This window comes from Cetorhinus maximus, chromosome 5 (genome assembly GCF_964194155.1).
Source record: "Cetorhinus maximus chromosome 5, sCetMax3.hap1.1, whole genome shotgun sequence".
Lineage (NCBI taxonomy): Eukaryota > Metazoa > Chordata > Chondrichthyes > Lamniformes > Cetorhinidae > Cetorhinus > Cetorhinus maximus.
This window is the reverse complement of record NC_135883.1, coordinates 160558833-160572519: the sequence shown is the minus strand read 5'-3', so window position 1 is coordinate 160572519 and position 13687 is coordinate 160558833. Positions and strand designations below refer to the sequence as shown.

At 44.2% G+C, this 13687-nt stretch overlaps 1 protein-coding gene and 1 long non-coding RNA gene across 2 annotated transcripts in view; one reads left to right on the top strand and one right to left on the bottom strand.

Annotated features, from left to right (window-relative positions):
* xdh (xanthine dehydrogenase) overlaps positions 1–3282 on the top strand; it is a 134044-nt gene extending 130762 nt beyond the window's left edge. Inside the window, exon 37 of the mRNA XM_078542721.1 lies at positions 983–3282. Within this exon, the coding sequence (XP_078398847.1) occupies positions 983–1033 (51 nt within the window). The 3' untranslated portion in view covers positions 1034–3282. The remainder of the gene's footprint in view (positions 1–982) is intronic.
* Positions 3126–13201, bottom strand: LOC144681038 (uncharacterized). Its single transcript, XR_013576672.1, has 3 exons — positions 12772–13201; positions 3276–5101; positions 3126–3239 (listed from the first exon to the last, which is right to left on the bottom strand). It is a non-coding gene; the product is annotated as an uncharacterized LOC144681038 (long non-coding RNA).
* Between the last annotated feature and the right edge of the window lie 486 nt (positions 13202–13687).

Genomic DNA, 13687 nt, shown 5'->3' with positions numbered 1-13687 from the left:
AATAAATGACAATTAGTACTCTGGATCCACACAACTGATAGACATGTAACCAAGTGCAGTGTGGAGATTGAGGGCATTGTGGCTCTTTAACTCTATGTTTTTAAACTTTACACTGTAGGGAGCATTAGGGAAAAGTAATAAACTCCTGAGGACCCTTTCATATTCTGACATGCTCCCAGGGAGCCCCTGTAAATACTGACACACTCCCAGGGATCCCCAGTAAATACTGGCACACTCCCAGGACTCCCAAGATTATGAGGGGCATGGATAGGGTGGATAGGGAACAGCTGTTCCCCTTAGTTGAAGGGTCAGTAATGAGGGGACATAAGTTCAAGGAGAGGGGCAAGAGGTTTAGGGGGGATGTGAGGATAAACCTTTTTACCCAGAGGGTGGTGACGGTCTGGAATGCACTGCCTGGGAGGGTGGTGGAGGCGGATTGCCTCACATCCTTTAAAAAGTACCTGGGTGAACACTTGGCACATCATAACATTCAAGGCTATGGGCCCAGTGCTGGTAAATGGGATTAGGTAGGTAGGTCAGGTGTTTCTCACGTGTCGGTGCAGATTCGATGGGCCGAAGGCCTCTTCTGCACTGTGATTCTGTGATTCAGATAATAGCCTCCCTCCTCCCCACCCCCCGTCAATACTGACACACTCCCGAGGACCCCCCTATAAATACTGACACACTCCCGGGGACCCCCTGTAAATACTGTCACACTCCAGTGGATTCCCTGTGAATACTGACACACTCCATGGGGTTCCCTGTAAACACTGACACACTCCCAGAGACCCCCTGTAAATACTGACACACTCCCAGGGACCCCTTGTAAATAATGACACATTCCTAGATATCTTGAGCTGGTGACTAAAATTTGCATTTAAAACATAAAGCCTGGAAATGGAGATATAACTCTTCTTCCTTTAACTGAGATGTAATTTTTGTTTTCTGAAACAAAATAAACTTGGTTTTCATTTTTCTCTAGTGTCCTCCTGCAGACCCAGGGACCTTTATACCCTGGAATATCGAAGTGTAACGTGAGCCCAGCAGACTTCATTTCTGAGGAGTGAGTGAGGGACCGCTTGGCTAAAGAGGTTTTTATTGACCCCTTACTTCTGGGTCACTCGTCAATGGAACACAGTCTAGTGGATCTACGCCACTGCACTCTGGCAACACTCCCCCACCCCCTCCAACACAAACCCCCCACACACCCCAACCTTCAGATCAAGACTCCATGTAGCACCCAAGTCTGACCAACTGGTGGTCTCTTAATGGATAATTTTCCACATCGCACAAAGATGGCAGTTCATTCAATATTTAAATGCAAATGAATGGTCTGAAAACTACTCTAAGTTAATTACTGTCCAAAAAGTGAATATGGTGACTTTGTTGACAGATAATGTGAATCAACTGCAATATGACATAGATAGGATAGCAGAATGGGCAGGCAAGTAGCAGATAGAATTTAATACAGAGAAGTGTGAGATGATGCATTTGGCAGAAGCGATAAGGGAGGCAACATAGACTTAAGGCACAGTTGGAAAGAGTGTGCAGGAAGAGAGAGACCTAGGAGTGTATGTGTATTGGTCTTTGAGGGTGACAGAACTTAATGAGAAAGTAGTTAGCACAGCATGTGGGATCTTGGGCTTCATAAATAGAGGCATTAGGTACAAAAGCAGGGAAGTTATGCTGAACCTTTATAAAGTAGGCCCCAACTCGAGTATTGCATCCAGTTCTGATCATCATACCTCAGGAAGGATGTGAAGGTTCTTGAAAGGGTGCAGAGGAGATTTACCAGAATGGTTCCAGGGATGAGGGATGTTGGCTAGAAAGTTAGGAAAGGCTGGTGTTGTTCTCTTTCAAACTAAGGTGATTAAGGGAAGATTTCATAGAGGTGTACAAGATTGTGACAGGCTTAGATAAGGTAGACAAGCAAAAATTCTTCCCATTAACTCATAAGATTGTAAGAAATAGAGCAGGAGTAGGCCATTCAGCCCATCGAGCGTGTCGCCCTTCATTAAGATCATGGTTCATCTGATTGTGGCCTTAACAACTATTAATGCTCAATTAAGGGCCTCCACCCACTGCCGCTGGGATTTGACTGGTGGTGGGAGAGGCCTACACCAAGCATCCAGCCCAGCAGATATCCCCCTGAACCCAACAGTGAGCATGCCCCTCCCCAACGTACACACCGTCCACTCAAGCCCATGCCCGCCCCAGCCTCTCCACCACTCCTGGCCAAGCTTCTCATAAACACTGATCAAATTCCTCTGCCCCATGCCTCTGTCCCAAAGTGCTGGAGAGCTGGTGACCTTTGATTGGCTGACAGCTCACTGAGGTGGGGCTTCCTGATCCAGAAGGGCGGAAGCCCCGCCTCCAGCCTATTAACAGCCAGTTAGACATTAAATGCCGGCAGAGCAGCCTGTGTTTCACTCGGCAGGCTCCCCCCCCCAACCCTGGATAAAAAGTCAGGCATGGTGGGGAGGGGGGTAGGGAGTGGGGCGGGGAATCAAGCACACCATACAGTTCAGCCCTGAATTGACCCATTACTTGCCCGACATCCAGTACTGGGTGAGCAGAAATTTCCTTTAATTCAATACTTGGAAGATCGAAGTCATTTCCGTTGGGCCCAGCCGCAAAACGCACTCCCGCTCTTCAACATGGTAAAATTTCCTGAGACATTCCATGGAAGCATCATCAGATAAACATGGATCCCAAGCCAAAAAAGGAGAGAGTAGGCCAGTTGGCCAAATGTCTTAATGGATGAGTGAGAAGCAGGGAGATGAAGATATATAGGGGGTGATTTGCAATCTGGTATAAAACCAGCATTGCCGTGATGAAAATAATAATCTGACGGTAGCATACTGGGTCATCCAGCCCCATGGCCTCTTTTACGATAAAGTAGCAGGGCTGAGAAATCTATCTACCCTGTACAGTTTTATTTAAAAATTATAAACGAACAAACAAAAATTACCTCAAAAATTCTCAAAGAGCGATGATTCCATGTTTGCATGTTCAAAAATCCTTCCGCCTTAAAAAACGAATCAGAATGGAAACGTTTTAACAGCACGGAATAAAAGTAACCCCCGTCCTCAATCAGCGCAGTTTTGACAAAGAAAGTGAGAGAACAACATTTTACAGGGCTATGAGGGAAAAGCAGGAAAGTGGGAATAATTGGAGAGGCTCTACCATAGTGCTGGCACAAGCCTGATAGCCTGGATGGCCTACTTCCTATGGCTGGCCTGCTTCCTATGGCTGGCCTACTTCCTGTGGATGGCCTACTTCCTATGGCTGGCCTACTTCCTATGGATGGCCTACTTCCTATGGATGGCCTACTTCCTATGGATGGCCTACTTCCTATGCCGCATCGCTGTTTGATTCTACAATAGTTGTGACAATCACAACTGCTGATGATCTGAGAAACTGCCGGTAGCAGTTTATATCGGAATGATAACCGTTAAGACTCACTTGGAATAAAGCTTTGAGAAATCGCGCCTTTTGGAAAAAGCATAGGAACTCCCTTTTTTTCCAAGTTAATGGGGCTTTCTAATGATGTAGATTCTTTCTAATCTTCAACTCCTGATAATGCAATGATTGTCTGCTAGGAAATTCTGTTAACTGCACATGCTCGGCGTGCATTGACTGGCTGATAGCTCTCGCAACCCAGGCTAAGGGAATGAAGAAAAGATTGCAATAACACGAAAAATTCAATATGTTTAACGCTGTCATTATGAAATATGTATTTTGTTGACTTTTTGTTTAAACTTCATTTTTGAAATCAGAGATTTAAGTGACTGATCAAAACGGTAAATCATTATTTTTCCCCCCCAAAACGGACATTTTGAGTGATTTGATTGGTTAGCTGACATGATAGCGAAAGTGAACATGTTGTTATGGGTTTTTCTGATTCTAATATTCTAAATATGAAACCATTTTCCTGTTATATTTACATCGGCGGTTGATTGCTGATGAAAAAAATAAGATTTGTGATACTGGAAGCAAAATTTGTGACCAAGAATTGTATGTTAGATGTAAGATCTTTAATTGTATATAGATTTACATTAAGCACAATAAGCTACATCCTATTTAATTAAAAATTGTCCTGCAAATCTCCATCTGTTAGGATTAACATTACAATTTAATTTCCTGATCCTCAGATCATTTAGCAGAATTCATATTACAGTCTATCATTACAATTTAATATTGAATCTACATCATAGTTCATACAAAAAATTAACAATATTATAATCAGCATTATAATCTTATATTACAATTCAATTTTGCAGCCTTATGATCATGCTTCAGTTGTAAACTCTAACAGCATAATTTAACACTAACATTTAACATTAAAATCTAACATCATCTTTTCATATTATCATGTAACAATACAACCTAAAGGCTTCAATAGCCAATCATGATAGGATCTATTTCATAGATGATAGCTATACTGTTTACTGTGCTTCTCATTAAGAACTGCGCTGACAATAAACACACACACAGACACACACGTCATAAAGTGTCGAAGATGCACGCTTCTCACTGTGAACTGGCCGTAAATAAGTAATGCTGTGAATAAGTAATGCTGTGAATAAGTAAATATAATGCTTAGATTTTAATGTTCAGGTTATAGTAAAATGTATCAGTGATATCAGTGTATTCTGTCATTCACTTCATTGGAGCATAAGACTTAAGGGTAGGAGTAGGCCATTCGGCCCTTTGAGCCTGCTCCACCATTCAATATGTTCATGGTTGATCTGATTGTGGTCTGAGCTCCACCTTCCTGTCTGGCCCCCATAACCCTTGACTTCCTTGACCATCAAAAATCAATTTAACTCAGCCTTGAATACACCTCCACTACTTTCTGGGCAGAGAATTCCACAGACTAATGACTCGCTAAGGGGAAAAAAAAATCTCCTCATCTCTTTCTTAAAAGGGAGACCACTTATTCTTAAACAATGTCCCCTAGTCTTAGTCTCACCCAAAAGAGGAAACATTCTTCGGGTATCCGCCCTATCAAGTTCCCACAGGATCTAATATTTTTCAATAAGATTACCTCTCATTCTTCTAAACTCCAATGGATATAGGGCTAACCTGTTCAACCTTTCTTCATAAGGTAAGCGCTTCATCCCAGGAATGAATCAAGTAAAGCTTTTCTGTACTGCTAATACAGTTATATACTTTTTAAAATAAGGAGATCAAAACTGTACACAGTATTTCAGATATGGTCTCACCAACACCCAGTACAACTGTGTAAAACTTCCCTACTTTTATATTCCATTCCCCTTGCAATAAACACCAACATTCCATTTGCCTTCCTAATCACTTGCTGTACCTGAGTACTACCTTCTTGTGATTCAAATTCAAATTCAGATTCAAATCTCTGTACTGAGCTTAATTGTTAAATTCCAAATAGACTACACTTTGCCAATTTTTTTTTTTGTTCTTGGGATGTGGGCATCGCTGGCTAAGCCAGCTTTTGTTGCCCATCCCTAGTTGCCCTTGAGAAGGGGGTGGTGAGCTGCCTTCTTGAACGGCTGCAGTCCATGTGGTGTAGGTACACCCATAGTGCTGTTAGGAAGGGAGTTCCAGGATCTGGACCCTGTGACAGTGAAGGAATGGCGATATATTTCCAAGTCAGGACGGTGAGTGACTTGGAGGGAACTTCCAGGCAGTGGTGTTCCCTTTTGTCTGCTGTCCTTGTCCTTCGAGATGGCAGTGGTCATGGATTTGGAAGGTGCTGTCTAAGGAGACTTGGTGAGTTCCTGCAGTGAATCGTGTAGATGGTACACACTTCTGCTACTGTGTGTTGGTGGTGGAGGGAGTGAATGTTTGTGGATGTGGTGCCAATCAAGCGGACTGCTTTGTCCTGGACAGAGTCAAGCTTCTTGAGTGTTGTGGGAGTTGCACTTATCCAGGCAAGTGGAGAATATTCCATCACACTCCTGACTTGTGCCTTGTAGGTGGTGGACAGGCTTTGGGGAGTCAGGAGGTGAGTCACTCACTGCAGGATTCCTAGCCTCTGACCTGCTTTTGTAGCCAGCTGGTCCAGTTCAGTTTCTGGTCAATGGTAACCCCCAGGATGTTGATAATGGGGGATTCAGTGATGCCACTGAATTTTAATGGGCAATGGTTAGATTGTCCCTTGTTGGAGATGGTCGTTGCCTGGTACTTGTGTAGTGCGAATGTTACTAGCCACTTGTCAGCCCAAGCCTGGATATTGCCCAGGTCTTGCTGCATTTGGACATGGACTGCTTCAGTATCTGAGGAGTTGCAAGTGGTGCTGAACATTGCACAATCATCAGCGAAAATCCCCACTTCTGACCTTATTAAGGAAGGAAGGCCATTGACGAAGCAGCTGAAGATGGTTGGGCCAAGGACACTACCCTGAGGAACTCCTGCAGTGATGTCCTGGAGCTGAGATGGTTGACCTCCAACAACCACAACCATCTTCCTTTGCGCTAGGTATGACTCTAACCAGTGGAGAGTTTTCCCCTTGATTCCCATTGACTCCAGTTTTGCTAGGGCTCCTTGGTTCCAAACTCGGTCAAATGCCGCTTTGATATCAAGCGCAGTCACTCTTACTTCACTTCTGGAGTTCAGCTCTTTTGTCCGTATTTGAACCAAGGCTGTAATGACATCAGGAGCTGAGTGACACTGGCGGAACCCAAACTGAGCGTCAGTGAGTAGGTTATTGCTAAGCAAGAGCCACTTGGTAGAACTGTTGATGACACCTTCCATTACTTTACTGATGATGGGGAGTAGAGTGCCTTCAGCCATTTCTTGATATCACGTGGAGTGAATTGAATTGGCTAAAGACGGGCATCTGTGATGCTGGGCACCTCCAGAGGTGGCCGAGATGGATCATCCACTCAGCACTTCTGGCTGAAGATTATTGCTAATGCTTCATCCTTATCTTTTGCACTGATGTGCTGGGCTCCCCCATCACTGAGGATGCAGATATTTGTGGAGCCTCCTCCTCTAGTGAGTTGTTTAATTGTCCACCACCATTCACAACTGGATTTGGCAGGACTGCAGAGCTTGAATCTGATCCATTGATTGTGGAATTTCTTAGCTCTGCCTATCACTTGCTGCTTATGCTGTTTGGCACGCAAGTAGCCCTGTATTATAGCTTCACCAGGTTGACACCTCATTTTTAGGTATGCCTGGTGCTGCTCCTGGCATGCCGTCCTGCACTCTTCATTGAACCAGGGTTGATCCCCTTGCTTGTTTGTAATTGTAGAGTGGGGGATATGCCGGGGAGATTACAGATTGTGTTTGAGAACAATTCTGCTCCTGCTGATGGCCCACAGCGCCTCATGGATGCCCAGTCTTGAGTTGCTAGATCTGTTTGAAATCTATCCCATTTAACATGGTGATAGTGCTACACAACACGATGGTGGGTTTCCTCAATGTGAAGGCTGAACTTCATCTCCACAAGGACTGTGCGGTGGTCACTCCTACCAATACTGTCATGGACAGATGCATCTGTGGCAGGCAGGTTGGTGAGGATGAGGTCAAGTATGTTTTTTCCTCTTGTTGGTTCCCTCACCACCTGCCGCAGAACCAGTCTAGCAGCTATGTCCTCTTGGACTCGACCAGCTTGGTCAGTAGTGGTGTTACTGAGCCACTCTTGGTGATGGACACTGAAGTCCCCCACCCAGAGTATATTCTGCGCCCTTGCCACCCTCTGTGCTTCCTCCAAGTGATGTTCAACATGAAGTCATGAATTACTGATTTATCAGCAGAGGGGTTGGTCAGGGGTCGGTACATGGTAATCAGCAGGATGTGATGCCCATGTTTGATCTGATGCCTTGAGACTTCATAGGGTGCAGAGTCAATGTTGAGGACTCCCAGGGCAACTCCATCCCGATTGTATAACACTGTGCCACCACCTCTGGTGGGTCTGTCCAGCCGGTGAGACTGCACATACCCAGGGATGGTGATGGTGGAGTCTGGGAGTATGAGTAAAGTATGATTCCGTGAGTATGATTATATCAGGCTGTTCCTTGACTAGTCTGTGAAACAACTCCCCCACATTTGCCATTATACCCCAGATGTTAGTAAGGAGGACTTTGCAGGGTTGAGTTTGTTGTTATCATTTCCAGTGCCTAGGGCAATGCTGGGCGGCCCGTCCAGTTTCATCCCTTTTAGACTTTGTAGCAGTTTGATACAACTGAGTGGCTTGCTGGGCCATCTCAGAGGGCAGTTAAGAGCCAACCACATTGCTGTGGGTCTGGAGTCACATGTAGGCCAGACCAGGTAAGGACGGCAGATTTCCTTCCCTAAAGGACATTAGTGAACCAGATGGTATTTTATGACAATCGACAATGGTTTCCTGGTCATCATTAGACTTTTAGTCACACTGTGATGGATCAGGTTTTTGTTGCATTCAAATTTCACCATCTGCCATAACTGGGATTCAAACCCAGGTCCTCAGAGCATTACCCTGGGTCTCTGGATTACTAGTCCAACCATATCACTACACCACCGCCTCCATTTTCTTTTGCTGTGATGACTGAGAGATTTTACAGTCCCAATATCCAACCTTCTGTCACTTCCATCAGAGAAACCAGGCATTTAGATGTTACAGGTGAAATATTAGTACCAATTTTCTTGTCAGTTTTGTACCATAATTGAGGTAAATTTGTCCAAATCCATTTCATGTTGGATTCTTACAGCTTAAACCGGGAGCAGAACTTCAATCCCATAAAGCAAGCTGGTGAGTCACTGTACCACCCAGCTAAAACTGGAAAAGCACAGTATGTGACCCGGTCCCAGGCAACAACCCTTTTATTAACTTAATTTAAAGGTACTGTTTAATGCAGGTTTGCATATGCATCAACTAGCCATGATGATACTTCTTCCTTACTTTACTTTTTTCTCCTCACCTTACATGTAAATCAGGTGAGTACAATTGTTGGAAGGCGTGCACACTGCACAGGCCTGACCCAGGAATCCATTGTACAATTGTGATCACAGCGACAGGGGAAAACTACGGAAGGTCATCCACATTGGGACTGAGAACGACAATTTGAAATAGCACCTTAATGTGGAGAGATGAGAAGCACAATGCAGAGCTGAAGGATTTAGATATCCATGTATATAAAATCACTAAAAGTTATTGAACAGATATAAAAAAAAGTCATTAAAAATGCTAATGGAATATTTATCTCAAGGAGGCTGGCAGACAAAAAGGTGAAAGCTTCCTCACATGTATATAAAGTTCTAGTCAGACTCCAACTGGGGTAAGGTATACAGCCCTGTGCACCATTGATTTCTTGACCTTGGAGTTTCACCACAATAAAACTGATGCCTAGAGACTTAAATTATAAGGACAGGCTGTATCAAAAAAAACAATCCCCTCATGTTTAGCTTGACTCCTTTGTCCACTAGGTAACTTGCCCAGTAACGTGTTGGCCCGTGCTGAGCACAGTAGGGTTGTCATGCTGTTCTGGATTAGAGTGGTTTGAGGTTTGACCCAGCTAAACAGAAATGGCTACAATTCACCAAAATGATATTTATTTTTTAAGCCCCTCTTCCATTTAATTCAGTGCTTCATGATGCAGAAGCGTCATTGGCTTTTCATATTTCAAATAATCTTTCAATCGTATTTTGACCATCCCTCTCACTGCTCCCAGCTCCTGTCTCCCTCTCACTGCTCCCAGCTCCTGTGTCCCTCTCACTGCTCCCTGCTCCTGTGTCCCTCTCACTGCTCCCAGCTCCTGTCTCCCTCTCACTGCTCCCAGCTCCTGTCTCCCTCTCACTGCTCCCCGCTCCCGTGTCCCTCTCGCTGCTCCCCACTCCCGTGTCCCTCTCTCTGCTCCCCGCTCCTGTGTCCCTCTCACTGCTCCCTGCTTCCGTCTCCCTCTCACTGCTCCCCGTTTCCATGTCCCTCTCTCTGCTCCCCGCTCCCATGTCCCTCTCTCTGCTCCCCGCTCCTGTGTCCCTCTCACTGCTCCCCACTCCCGTGTCCCTCTCTCTGCTCCCCGCTCCTGTGTCCCTCTCACTGCTCCCTGCTTCCGTCTCCCTCTCACTGCTCCCCGTTTCCATGTCCCTCTCTCTGCTCCCCGCTCCCGTGTCCCTCTCTCTGCTCCCCGCTCCCATGTCTCTCTCTCTGCTGAGCTGCAGTTTGCACCATGGGAAGAAGCTACCAAACTTACAAGTTAAAAGGCCTCCATTTGTTGAATGTCCATCATCGCCCACCCCACCTAAAGCCACTAGTGGCTCAACCATATTGGGCAATAAGCAAAGGTGCCGAACCAAACCTTAGAACATGAGAAATAGGAGTAGACCATGCAGCCCATCGAGCCCACTCCACCATCCAATGCGATCATGGCTGATCTTCCACATCAACTCCACTTTCCGGCCTGCTCCCCATATTCCTTGATTCTCTGAGAGATCAAAAATCTGCCTATCTCAGCCTTAAATATATTCAATGATGGAGCATCCACAAAACTCTGGGGTAGAAAATTCCAAACATTCACAGCCCTCTGAATTAAGAAATTTCTCCTCATCTCAGACCTATATGATCAATCCCTTATACTGAGACAGTGCCATATTCTAGATTCTCCAGCCAGCGGAAACATACAAATATATGAATTAGGAGCAGGAGGCTATTTGGCCCCTCCAGCCTGCTCCGCCATTTGATAAGATCATGGCTGATCTGATTGCGGCCTCTACTTTCCCATCTATGCCTCCTTGTCAGTCAAGAATCTACCTAACTCAGCATTAAATATATTTAGTGACCCTACCTGCCCAGCTCTGGGGAAGAGAATTCCACAAACTAATCACACTTTGAGAGAAACATTTTCTTCTCATCGCCATCTTAAATGGGAGACCCCTTTATCTTTAAACTGTGCCCCCTAGTTCTATTCTCTACCACAAGGGGAAACATCCTTTCAGCATCTACTCTGCCAAGGCGCCTCAGGACCTTCCATGCATCAAGAAGATCACCTCTCAGCCTTCTAAACTCCAATGGATACAGGCCCAGCCTGTCCATCCTTTCATCAAAGACAACCTCTTCATCGCAGGAATCAGTTGTGTGAACCTTCTCTGAACTGCTTCCAATGCAATTATATCCTTTCTTAAATAATGAGACCAAAGTTATACACAGTACTCCAGACGTGGTCTCACTAACACACTGTATAGCTGTAACAAAACATCCCTTTATATTCTATTCCCTTTGCAATAAGCGACAACATTCTATGTGCCTTCTTAATCACTTGCTGTACTTGCATACTAACTTTTTGTGATTCATGTAAGAGGCAGGAGGTTTAGAGGGGATGTGAGGAAGAATTTTTCACCCAGAGGGTGGTGGGAATCTGGAACTCATTGCGGGAAAGGATGGTAGAGGCAGATACCCTCATAACATTTGAGAAGTACTTGGATGTGTACTTGCGATGCCATGGCATACAAGGCTATGGGCCTAGTGCTGGAAAATGGGATTAGAATAATTAGGTACTTGTTCGACTGGTGCAGACTCGATGGGCCAAAGGGCCTTTTTCTGTGCTGTAGACCTCTATGACTCTTATGTACCAGAACACCCAGATCCTCTGTGCTGCAGAGTTTTGCAATCTCTCCACATTTAAATAACATGCTATTTTTCTATTCTTCATTCCAAAGTGAACAAGTTCACATTTTTATACTGCATCTGTGAATTTTTTGCCCACTCACTTAACCTACCTATATCCCTTTGCAGACTCTTTATGTTCCCCTTGCAATTTACAGTTGAGGACCCAGCACTGATCCCTGTGGCATTCCACTCATTACATCTTACCACCCGAAAATGACCCATTTACCCATAATCTTTGTTTCCTATTAGCTAACTAGTCCTCTATCCATGCTAATGTGTTGCCCCCTGCTCCAAGAGCTCTTATTTTCTGTAGTAACCTTTGATGAGGCACCTTTGTCAAATGTCTTCTGGAAATCTAAGTACACCACATCCACAGGTTCCCCTTTATCCACATTGCTTGTTACTTCCTCAAAAAAGCACTAATAAATTCATCAAACACAATTTCCCTTCTACAAAACCATGTTGACTTTGCCTGATTGCATTAAGATTTTCTAATTGTCCTCCTATAACCTCCTTAATAATAGATTCTAGCATTTTCTCTCTGACAGATGTTAGGCTAACTAACCTGTAGTTTCATGCTTTCTGTCTCCCTCCTTTCTTGAATAATGGAGTTACATTCGCTACTTTCTGATCTGAAAGGACCTTTCCAGAATCTAGGGAATGTTGGAAAATTAAAACCAGTGCATTTACTATCTCAGCAGTGGCTTCTTTTAAGACCCTGGAATGATGTCCATCAGGACCTGGGGACTTGTCAGCTTTGAGTCCTAATAATTTTCTCAGTACCCTTTCACTGGTGATTGTAATTGTTTTTAGTTCATTACTCCCTTTCACCTCTTGATTTACAATTATTTCTGTGATGTTATTTGTGTCTTCCACAGTGAAGCCGGACACAAAATATCCATTCAATGCATCCGCCATTTCCTTATTTTCCATCTTTAATTCCCTAGACTCACTCTCTAGAGGACCATGCTCACTTTAGTTACTCTTTTCCTTTTTAAATACCTGGAGAAACTGTTACTATCTGTTTTTATATTATTAATCATTTGGTCGTACAGAGCTTGAGTATTGCTGAAAAAAGAGACATGTCGAAGCTTTTCGCCTTGCACTCATCAGGACACTTTGCAAGAATACCAATACGGGGGAAAACAACAATTTATACTGTATGGGAAGAGAATGCTGATTGGTTGGCAAGTGGACTATACCTGGTAGTGGTACTGCCATAGAGAATGCACCAGTAATGATGACTGACAGTTAACTGTCAAGCAGTTTGCAATTTAAACCAGGCAGCTTAACCCTGATTGGCCAAGGCATTGCCCTGAGGGATGAGTCGACGAATGGCTGTCACTTATTTTGTTTAGCTGAAAGAGACGCAATGTGCGTACATGTTCTATATGTCTGCAAAGAGTAGCGCCCTGTGTATTAATTTATGTAGTTTTCAGTACATACAAAACTGGGGCATTCTCCATGACAAAGCCTCTACCAATCAAATTCCACTTGCCAACCAATCAGCACTTTCTTCTCATACAGTTTAAATTGTTGTTTTCCCCTTATATTGATATTCTCGAGAAGTGTCCTGATGAGTGCAAGATAAAAAGCTTTGACATGCCTCTGTTTTTATATTTCTAGCTAGCTTTTATCCCTCCTTATTAGGGCCTGTAGATCCCCTTTCAATGAGATCAACTCTCATTCTTCTGAACACCAGAGAATGTAAACTCAATTTATTCAGCCTCTTATCACGGGACAACCATCTCATCACAGGAACTAATCTAGTGAACTCTTTGTGCATCATGACAATTGGTCACCAAACTGCCATTCAGGCCACTGGCTAAGTAATATGATGAAAATATTTGCGTCTTTTATCACATGCCAATTTTCCAGACACCTTGCGCAATGTTGGGGGGAGCTTTCACCCAGCCTTCTGGATGGGAAATGATCAGGCATCAAGTCAGCTGCCTGTTTTAGAGCCTCATCCAATGTTACACTCTGACTTGAACTTGCCTGTCTGGTTAGGTTAAACTTTCCCTCAGCGCATTCCCATTCCCATTCCAGTGACTTGTTTATGTAAAAGTACATTTTGTACTCACAACTTCCGTAGATATGAATATCCAGACAATAGTT